Raw genomic sequence first — 11,366 nt, 5'->3', positions numbered from 1 at the left:
GTTTGCTTGTTAGAGTGTATGTTTGTGGTGTTAGAGGTTACATAATTATGCAAAACAGTGAAATTAAGTAATTAAGTAGGGGTGGAATTATATAAGTTCACTTCTTCCCGCTCGTTTCAATCAAACTCGACTGACTTTAGTTAATTATCAAAAAAATGAATAAACCAAATGTGACATAAGTGTGTTTTTGTTTTTATTTTCTAATCAATGAATCTCATTATTTCTGAAATGAGTTTAAAATAATTGTGTGTTTTATATTTTTCATATTATATGCTTGAAATAAACCAATCAATCAATCAAACAAGGAAGGATAGAGAGGTGCAATAGAAAGAAACATCTCCGAAGAAATATAAAGTTGAGAAAATGAAAGTCAGCAGCAAAATGAGCAAGCGTTTTCCTTTCTGGAAATTTAGAGTCTGCAAGAAAGAATTGAATCTAGAACCGGCTACAAACAACCTTCACATGAGAAATGAGAGAACCTTAAAACCGGATCAGATCATCACTGACTGAAGCTGAGACACTTGGCTATTTTAAACACCAGCTTTTATTGGGATTGATTGGAATGTTTTTTTTTTTTTATTATGCACATTTTAATTTTTATTTTGTGTTGTAGTTGCAGTTTTTTGTGTTGTTTCATCTTTTATTTGTTTCGAGGTAAAAAGATTTTAAAAAGCATAGTTGTAAAGTGAATTGTAGTTTTTGTTTTTATTTTCCTTTTTATTTGCATTAAATAAACGCATTCATATAAAACATACAGAAAAACACTTTTTTTAGCATTAACAATTCATTTTATGCATAACTTTCTATTATTGATTATGATAAATTATTTAAAGTGACAAAACAATCTGAGGAGCTGACTGGGAGCCAAGAGTCAGGTTTTTTTGGAGCTGAGACAGCTCTCTAGGAAGAACCAGAATTCCCATTGTTAGGAGTGGAGGAGATCCCGCTTGCATTGTTGTTATGGTTACATTCCTTTATAAACGGGGTGAAAATTATATATCATCTTGGTAGAACATTTCATTTACTGACATTTGCAATCAGACATTAATTTAAAATCTACCATTTTTCATATAAATGAATGTATACACACATTCAGCACAGATGGGCCTACATAATAGGAGTAGCATAATAATTTCACTGTTCTATTTATTTTCTGATATGTGGTATTTCAAAGATCTAATTCAAATACTGTTCGCTTTACAATGTTATACATGACATGTCAAAATGTGACACAACCTTATTATGATTATTTATGAAAGAAACAGATTTTGGAAATCATAAACGTTTTATTGCTACACATGCTTTAATTACACACGGATCATTTTTGCTGATGCGATATTGTAATTTCAGTGTGTCAAACGCTTCACAACCAGCTCAATTTGATTCATTTTGGTTCAGTGGTTCAGAAAGCTTTGCTTTCTTCATCACTACACCAAGGTAAGCAGACAGACTGGCAGGGAGAAGGAGGAGGAACCTGGGATGAAGAGTTGCTGGTGTGCCAGGGGGCCCTGCCTCATCCTGAACACCTGCTGAGGAGAGATAGGGAGAGGGCCAGCAACAGAACCAAAGACGGAACAAAAATACAAAATCGAAGCAGAAGAGGGCAGCAAAAGAACTGTCAAGGCCTGATAGCATCTGTCTGAAATAAACAGCCAGGTGTTTTTCCCGCCTCCTTCCTTCCCCACCAGCAGAGCCAGCTCACCGCTAGTCAGGATCAGTGGACAGCTCCTCTTCTCTCCTGACACAACTGTCTCCAGGACACAACTGAAGGTCGCCTGAAGTGACTTCAAAGTCGGTCATGGTGTTTGTTATGGATCATCTGTGTGTGAGATGTCCAACTACAGAACATCCTCAGTTTCAGATCAGGGAGGCCATTCCTTCCAATCACACCTTTCCAAGTGCCACTTTCATCATCTGCAAGGACAATGAAGACCCCGTCTGAGCGGTTCTAGAGTATTTCTGAGAGACGCCAACAAAGAGGGGTACTCCAAACTGCTCTGCTGATTGTGAACAGTTTAAGTTTTATCAATTTATATAGTGCCTTCAAATGGCCATTGGCCAAACAAGGCGCTGTACATTAAAAGTTCAAAGAACAATAAAAACAACAGTTAAGATATTAAAAACATGTACAGATAAAAGTAGACTTAAAGTATAAATAAGTTACATAAAAGCATAAAACCACCAGATAAAAACAAAGATAAAACAATGGAACAATAAAACACACCAGCAGAACAGAGTCTCATACAGTGTCAAATGCCTGGCGGTAAAAATGGGTTTTAAGAAGTGTTTTTAAAATGAACAGTGAGGACGCCTGCCGCATGTTCAGTGGTAAAGTGTTCCACAGCTTCGGTGCACAGACTGAAAACGCTTGTTCCCCCCTGAGCTTCTTCTTAGACCTCGGTGCCTCCAGGCCAAGCTGATCAGCTGACCTGAGGCTGACCTGAGGACACTCCGGGTCGGGGTGTAGGGACAGAGAAGCTCAGAGAGTTATGGCACAGTTGTTTAAGGATTTAAAAAAAAAAGAATATTGAAATGAGCTCTTACTCTGTGACCTGCCCAATATATACTGCTCACAAAGATTAAAGGAGCACTTTAAAGAAACACATTAGATACATCAGATCTCAACATGAAGTTGGATATCTATACAAATAACGGCAGGACAGTGTCTTAGGAACAAAAGGATGCCAAGTCTTTTAATGGAAAGTTTTCACCCTTCAGAGGCTCAATTGTGTAGACACCATCAAATCAGAGTGAAATGAAGATGTGACAGGCTAGTCCATTTTTTACAAACTTCATTTCTGCAACTCAAAATGCTTTTCAGTATCTTGTGTGGCCCCCACCAGCTTGTATGCATGCTTGACAACGTGGCGGCATGCTCCTAATGAGACGACGGATGGTGTCTTGTGGCATTTCCTCCCAGATCTGTGTGAGGGCATCCCTGAGCTGTTGTACAGTCTGAGGAGCAACCTGGCGGCCTAATGGACCCAAACATAATGTCCCAGAGATGTTCTCTTGGGTTTAAGTCAGGGATGGTGAAGGCCATTCAGTTGTTTCAATTCCTTCATCCTCCAGGTACTGCCTGCATACTCTTGCCACGTGAGGCCGGGCATTGTCGTGCATTAGGAGGAAACCAGGACCTACTGCACCAGCGTAGGGTCTGACAATGGGTTCAAGGATTTCATCTGGATACCTTATGGCAGTCAGAGAAGGGAGCAGTGCTCAGCCTGTTCCGCCTTGCACAAAGGAGCAGGTATCAGTCCTGCTGAGGGGTTGAGGACCTTCTACGGCCCTGTCCAGCTCTCCCAGAATAACCACCAGTCTCCTGAAATCTCCTCCATGTTCTGGAGATTGTGCTGGGAGACACATTAAACCTTCTTGCTGCAGCACGTGTGGATGTGCCATCCTGGAGAAGTTGGACAACCTGTTCAACTTCTGTAGGGTTAAGGAATCTCCTCATACTGCCAGTAGAGATAATTATCAAGCCAAAATCAGCACGAGTGGAAAACCAGCCAAAAAAGATCAAGAGGGAGAAACTTGAAATGACCTCTATATGTAACACCAGTCCTGTTTGGAGGGTTTTCTAATTGTTGCCACTGAAGTGCACCTGTTGTTAATTCATGAACACCAATACAGCTGAAATTGATTAACGAGGCCCTCAGCTGCTTAACCAACCAGAAAATTATCAGACAGGTTTGATTCAATTCATGCCAGGCCCAATAAAAAAAGTGTTCCTTTAATTATTGTGAGCAGTGTATGCACCATTTTTCAGACAATTCAAACGTGTAGCCAAAAGTCTACCTGACACAAAATGGTCACTTGTCTGTTCACATCTATAGGTCGACACCCTTCCTGTTTGACTAAAGCGATCCATTGTTTTCAGTCTTCATCTTGAATAAATGAGTAAACCGGGACACTTGAATCTGGAGTTTTTCTGTTTCAATCAACAGCAACGCATGGGCACCCTAATGAGATTTAGTGGACATTTAGTGGAGATTTAGACGCCGGATTTATCAAAAATAATGTGGGCTTGACTCCCCAAATGGTGGACAATGGCGCATGTGTGACATGCAAGGGGGTCTATAAACAAAGATATTTTTTAAAGCTTGTTTTCTACAAAAACTAGTAAGTCCTAAACTGTAATCATGTTTCAGAAAACAGATTTAATTGTTACTGCCCTGCTGTGGGTGTCTGCCATTTCTTCATTGACCTGTCAAACACACACTCATGCAGACTCAGTGAGGTCATCTCTTCTAGGGATTGATCACAGTTTGACAGCCATGAAGTTGATGTGAGGCTTGGTAGGCGGAAATAGAGGCAGGCTTCTCTTGAACGCTGTCATGTCCTGGACCAATGTGGGCTGCAGAAAACAAAAATGTTTCCTTTTGGGTGACATTTGAAATAAAAAAGCTAGTTGACTCAGTGGAATCTTCAAAACCAGTGTACTAGTTACCTGTGGCAGAGAAGGAGCCGGACTCAACTTCTGGGAATGCAGCTCCCCCACTTTTGGACCTGATCACACAAAGTAATGTACAAGCTTAACTCAACCTCATACGTACATAAAGTCCCTGTGTACACGGCACTCACACGGGTCCATCTTTCTGGACAGGACATGCACAGAAACTTTGCGTCGTTTTGGAGCTGTCACTGCCAGCCATTCCTGTGGACACAAAGTAGAATGAAAATGGTGCTTTTAACAGGTTCTAGTGGCGTTTTTCTCATGATGGAGGACATATGGAAAATTAAGCTTAAAATTGTCTGAGTATTTCTTTATTCAAATTGCTGTGAATCAGGAGCAGACGAAAAAGAAGCCGTTTACAGTATTTCTATTTTTTATTCTATTTTATTCTATTTTATTATTATAATTATTATTTTTTAACTTCTTTATGTCCAAGGCTGCTGCAATTTCATTGTATCCCCATGTGCAATGACAATAAACGTTTCTGATTCTGATTCTTGAAAAAGCTTGTAGGAGTTCTGCAGAAGCTACTACAGCAGGTCAAAGTCTCCCTGCTCTGCTCCACTCCGATGCCTCCACTAGCAGACAAATAGATCCATGAACGTCTTTGTCTTCCTTGTCTGAGCTGGAATCTGGATCCAAACTGTACAGCTGGACAGCTCTGATACTGATCACCGCTAATGTTAGCTTGGGGTTGTGAGGGCTGTAAGCTAGAGAGGGAGAACAAAAACAGAGGATGATGGGAAACTCAATTTGAATTTATATTGAACTCCTGCTGCTCTGTAGAAACTATGTCCTAGAAAATGACACTTTTTTAGATTTAGCCTTAAAAAGTCATAATCATAATTAAGAGACCACTGGGATGTTTTTACAATGGATCAAAAGATGATTAGAGTGGAGCTTTAAAGAAAAGAATTCTGCTATATAGTTCTACGATTATTTTTTGTAAATTAAAGTTTAAACATTTTGGGGACATATTTGCACACATTCGGAGTTTTCACTCTCAGCATTTGTTGAAAGTCAGTAACAGGCACAGAGCTCAGGCATGCATGACATGCATCTGATCTGTGTATCCAAGCATTACATGACACAACTGTTCCACTCACTCTGAAGAACACAACGATGTCGTCTTTTGTCAGAGTTTTCAAATGCTCGACTTCAATGCTGTCTGGAACAGAACAGGGAAACAAAAGTCAGCATTTTCACATTTAGGCAAACAACTCCACTGCTTCAGACTCAGAGGAACTTTCACATTAAAAATAAATCTTCTTAAAAACATTTCTACTCAGCAAACAAAAATATCGATTATAATAGAAGAACAGTCATTCAGACAGAAGAGAGGTGTGATACAGGGTTAAAGACTAAGTTGTTAACTGTTGAATCATTTTCAGCAGCATCTGGCTACTGTGACTGAGCAGTACTGAGAACTGAAGAACTTGTTTTTTTATATTACGCAAACATACTACTTTGGACTGTGAGTTCACAGAAACAAAAGGACGGTCCACATCGCTGACCTCTGTGAAAATTGTACTGCCTGGAGGTGATCTCAGCCCAGTACTTGGCACACTCAGCAGACAGCTTCTTGGGCTTGTCCAGACGGCGGACAGCCAGAGCCTGGATGTGCTTCTGGAAGACCTCCTCATTCATCTCCTCCAGAGCCGTCTCCATGGAGAGGAGGAACGCCTCCACGCGGCTCTCCAGGTAGTGGGGGGGCCGCTTTGACTGGATGATGAGGCGCAGGCCCTGCACGCCGTCAGCCCGCCGAGGTCCACTGAACACTATATACCCTGGAGGAAGCAGAGCAGAAGATTCAGCTTTTCTATTTGGATTCAAAAAAAGGACATTTAAAGAGATTGTTGTTGGTGTAACACGGAGGTCTCACCCAGCTGCTCTTTGGTTCTGAGGGTGTTGTAACACGGCTCATGGATGATCTGGCAGAAGAGCTCCAGCAGCATGTTGCTGTGGGTGGTCTGCATGTCTGTCTGGTAGTAGATCAGAAAGCCACAATTGCTGTGGACCTCATTCTTCTGCTGGTAAACATACCAGCTACCTGAGAAGAGCAATGTGTCATCTGCTAATAAAAGGATTCACTTCATTTTCTTTTAATTTAAAGCCTCACTGTTCATTAATCAAACATCAGCATTCTATTTTAATTTGTATTTTAACTCATTCTACAGAGATCAAGAGCCTGAAAAGACACCATATTATCATGTGTGAGACCGATGCAGTTTCAAAGTCATATAAACAAAAACTAAAGAATGGAAAGATTTAAACAGGGATTCACTTAATACCAATTTCGAACATTAATCCAAAAAATAAACAAATAGATAAACAAACATAGAGGTGGGTGTGCAGTTATTTAGAGATATGTAAAATTCAAAGTATATGATTAAATCCACATATCCTGCTATTCTTTCATGCAGAGAAATTTTCACAGTAAGTTGCTCCAATTCATAAAAAAATGTCATCCCCAAAAATCTAATTCTTTAACAGACATCAGGAGATGCTGTCACACAGAGAGAGATGGGGAGTTTGAGTAGCTCACTGCTTTGTTGTAGGAGAGTATTTAAAATACAGTTTTACAGCACTGCAAATAGACCAGCGAAACCAAAAATACACAAAAACAGTATTTTTGAGGGTTAAAGATTAAATAAGAAATTCAGTTTGCATTTAGGAGTTAAAGTTTTAGAAAACAGAGCAAGAGAGAGAGGGTTAGATCGATCGATTGTCACAAGTCCAATGAAATTCAAAAAGTACTTCTTGGTCCGTAGTCCGTACAATACTATGTTCATCAGTGAAGTGTGCCCACAGGAGTACATTTATGAAGATAAAATATAGTAATTTTACTTTCACTTTAATTTTACTTTCAAACATAGATATTTTCATTTTTATTTCTAAAACATTTTGCTAGTACAACCTAAGTGACTTCAGGCAGTATGACCGCCTGTCATACTAAATAGATAGTTTCATTTCTAGCAGCAAACACTAGCTTCTGTTAATACTGTAGGTCTTCCTAAACAGTGTAGACCAGGGGTCACCAACCTTTTTGAAACTGCGGGCTACTTCATGGGTACTGAATCATACGAAGGGCTACCAGTTTGAAATAATACATTTGCTTAGTTCGCCTTTAGTTCTACATTGTTAATAGTGAATAATGATACTTCTCTATGTGAAGACACTGCTTTCTTAGCATAATTATCAACAATGACAACAAGCTAGGAAACAGATATCAATATTCAGAACTTTATTAATCTCAACAGATCTTGTCACATTTTGAAGTAATGACCAAATGAAATGTTTTTAACAAAATTATAACTTATTAATTAATTAATTATTATTAATTAATTATTACTATTATTAGTGGATACGCTCCTCAAACGCTTTAATTCAGTCTAATGCACCTGTCCATTTATTTTCCTTAAACCTCTGAACAGATTGATTGACAGATCCCACAGCAGACAAGAATCTGCGCATGGTGCGTTCACTGACCTCTGGACATAAGCAAACAGCCACTCGGCCCAACCCAGTCCGCTAAACTTTGTCATTTTTAAACAATCCACAGCAAAACAAATCAGTTTTTCAGAGAAAACGTCGACACTATTTAATCAATCGATTATATACGGTGCCGGTGTTCTATGTTTTCTCTGACAAACTGCTTCGTTTTACTGCCGATATCCGGGGCTCAGTGAACGCACCATACAGAAACACTCAGCAGCTCTGGGTTCTGCTTCATTACACATGAAACTTGAACCAAATTCTAGGAATTAAAAAAAAAAAACAGTGTCGCAATGATACGGTTTCATAATAATGCAATAAAACACAAACCAACTCACGCGATAAGTCATTATAAACACAGGCAATGTGTGTTTTTTTTATTTGATTGTCTAAAAAGGAGCATTTGGGTGACGTCACAGCAGTGTGGTGCGCGCGTGCCGCGCTGGCTCGCGCAGAGAGTCCACTGACAGTCTCAGATGCAAGTCAGAAGTGGAATGTAAAAGAATGTCCAGAACAAGTATTCAGGCTGCCAGCTGCAGAAGTGCGGCTACAGATGAAGCGATGAGGAAGTCTTGCTTATTGATTTTACAGAGGAGATGCACGATTAGCTGTGACGTTGATCTCTCATGGCGCCCTAGTGCTGTACTGGACAGACACTTCAGAAGCCCATCTAATCAGAAAAATGTCAATTTCCATAACAGCTCTGCGAAAAGTGTCCATATCCACTTTAATGCGCCCCAAAACCAGCTCCTCTACGAGCAAAAACTTTTTTTTTTTTTTCGAAAAATGCGATTTTTTTTTTTTTTTTTTGTAATCTGTGTTTCCATTAAAAATAACTAATAATCAAATATTCTCTGTGTCTCCAAGTGGGAAAGAGAGAAGGGGACGCCTCATTCTTTGTTATTAGCTGCATTTCCATTACACATTTGCGCAAAACTTTATGGAAATTTATGAATTAAAAAAAAACAGTTTCGAAATGACACTGGTTCCATTGAATTGTATTTTTGTGATAAAGCACAAACAACTCACGCAATAAGTCATTAAAAACACGGCGATGAACGAGAAGAAGTTTTTTTTTTTTATTCACTAAAAGGGAGCATGTGGGTGACGTCACAGCTCTGTCTGGGGCGCGTGCAGCGCAGCTCGACTCAGGAGAGGGAGGAGTCTGTTCAGCGGTTAAAAGAAAAAGCATTCTAACAGGAAAGAACCAGGACCTTTTTTTCTGTTTGAAAACACGACAACATAAATTCAAGTTTCTGTCACGGCGCACGCGCTCATGAGACTTCAGGCTCCAAGCTGCAAAAGTGCAAGCTGTAGATGAAGCGATAGGAAAGGAGGAGCTGCTGGGCGATTCCGTATATGACCCGCAATTTCTAAAGCGCTTTGACGCTGCGGGACCTCTCGGTGCGAACGGCTGTACAGCGCTCATATCAGACGATTTAAAAAAAAAAAAAGAAAAAAAGCATCTATTTTTAAGATGTTTTATTTTTTTATTCTTTATAAAGGCAGGTGTGATTTTAAAAAAAATGCATCACAATAAAATAAAATAATCGAGCAGCTCACAAGTGAGTTGTGCTATTTTTAGAAGAGACCTGCGGGCGACTGATGAGGTGCTCGCGGGCGAGCTGTCGCCCGCGGGCGACGTGTTGGTGACCCCTGGTGTAGATGAATGGTGAACACCTCATATGTGACTCAGTCACTGGAAAGAACTAAGATCCTCCAGAAGCCCATATCACCATCCCTCCAATACCGTGTTTAACAGCCAGTCAAACCTGCAAACTACCAAATATTTTTCTTTGTTTGACAGTCCAGAGGTGTGTACAGATGCTGTGAGCATACATTGGGTTCATGACAATCTAACAACAACAAATGTCATTTCTCAGCCTTCCTTCAACAGGAGGGTCTGCAGAGACATGGATCTTGTTTTGTTTTGTTGGATGTACTTGGCTGCTCATTGTTTTGTAAAACCTTTCCTCTCATGCATGATCAATCTGCACTGAAGATCAAATTCCAAAGAATCCAACATTTATATTTGACAGTCTAAACTGAATTTTGTAAAAGACTTACAATCAGGAACTTGAAAGGCTCTGTAAAGAATCAGCTGATGCGGAAGGAGGGGCTTTGTGTGAGCATGCTCAGTGAGTGTGTCTTCCACCATTTGCATCATGGTAAGAGCAGACTAGAAAAGGGACACAGGAGGGAAAACGAATTATACCTGTTCAAATCCAGGAACACAACGAGGATCACAAGAATCAAGTTAGTTTCCAGACAGTTTCCACAGAGACCATCAGTGGTGTCCAAGCATCAGCCTCCCAACATCTGCACTAGTTCACAGAGGTGGGACCAAGTCATTGTTTTGCAAGTCCGAGTCAAGTCCCAAGTCTTTGTCCTCAAGTCCGAGTCAAGTCCCAAGTCAAAAGCACTCAAGTCCCAAGTCGAGTCACAAGTCATGACCAACAAGTCTCAAGTCGAGTCACAAGTCCTACTATTAATGTTTCAAGTCATTTCAAGTCATTTCAAAAACAATGTAATATTAATTACACAGATCATGTGTGCTTTTATGAACTGTATTTTGCAAGCATTTTAGCTAAATTCCCACTGAGTTGATGCATCTCCACTTCAAAAATCCAAAATAATTTCTCTATAACAAAAACGCAGTTAACCACATTTGAAATGTGGTAAGATGGAGACGGCAGGGAACCAGGGTAGTCTGGATATTTAAGGGGTCATACCATGATTTTCTTAAGCCTTTCAGAGTGAACCATATCCATATATATGATCATATATTACCTTTGGAACAATGAAAAACACATTTATGAAATACTACCAGCTATTTTCTTTAGTTTTTGTCCTATCCAGAAGTAAAACTGGATTCCTGACGCTCAGCCTGCTGCTGCGTGTGACTGCTGCCCATTTGATTTCATTCTAGAGCCAGCAGTGTGTATTCGTTTTTTCCTTCAAAAATAAATATCCATTTTTTTTTTTTTCAAACATGGATGCACATACCATATATCTGCCCTTAGTAGGCCCAGCCATCGCTACACTTCTTCACAACAAAAATACACTCAACGACTGTGCCCAATGGGGGGGTCTTAAAGGAGCCCCGCATCTAAAGTAACAAACTGTTTGAGCTGGAATTTATTGAAGACACAACTGGAAGATATACGATATTCTGCATCTAAAATGAAAGTGTTTTGCTGATCACCACTAGCTCTGTGGAGAAATTGGGTGTTGGTGTTAGACTGAGGGCGGAGCTATCAGAGCATACTCTTCCTAAAAGGGCGGTCTCACTTTGTGACATCAGATTTTGAGGACCTGCTCGTTTTCGTGGGTATGGGAGGGGCTGCTGCTAAGACCTCAGTTTGTAGAGGATAACTCAGAAATGTATGAATGAATCAAAATACCACTTTGGAGT

The 11,366-nt window shown here is 40.0% G+C and overlaps 1 protein-coding gene across 2 annotated transcripts in view; it reads right to left on the bottom strand.

The window, feature by feature from the left end:
• Positions 1-4,140: 4,140 nt before the first annotated feature.
• The window catches only part of LOC112145324 (insulin-degrading enzyme), a 43,179-nt gene continuing 35,953 nt past the window's right edge, over positions 4,141-11,366 (bottom strand). Inside the window, exons 19-25 of one of the 2 annotated variants that reach the window (XM_036211814.1) lie at positions 10,019-10,130; positions 6,339-6,506; positions 5,971-6,243; positions 5,563-5,624; positions 4,585-4,657; positions 4,451-4,509; positions 4,141-4,357 (exon numbers count right to left, since the gene is read on the bottom strand). In XM_036211814.1, the coding sequence (XP_036067707.1) occupies positions 4,262-4,357; positions 4,451-4,509; positions 4,585-4,657; positions 5,563-5,624; positions 5,971-6,243; positions 6,339-6,506; positions 10,019-10,130 (843 nt within the window). In that variant the 3' untranslated portion in view covers positions 4,141-4,261. The remainder of the gene's footprint in view (positions 4,358-4,450; positions 4,510-4,584; positions 4,658-5,562; positions 5,625-5,970; positions 6,244-6,338; positions 6,507-10,018; positions 10,131-11,366) is intronic. The other variant, XM_036211815.1, reaches the window with a different exon arrangement.

This window comes from Oryzias melastigma, linkage group LG5 (assembly GCF_002922805.2).
Source record: "Oryzias melastigma strain HK-1 linkage group LG5, ASM292280v2, whole genome shotgun sequence".
Taxonomy (NCBI): domain Eukaryota; kingdom Metazoa; phylum Chordata; class Actinopteri; order Beloniformes; family Adrianichthyidae; genus Oryzias; species Oryzias melastigma.
Note: the sequence above shows the minus strand (reverse complement) of the source record. Positions and strands in the feature narration are given on the sequence as shown.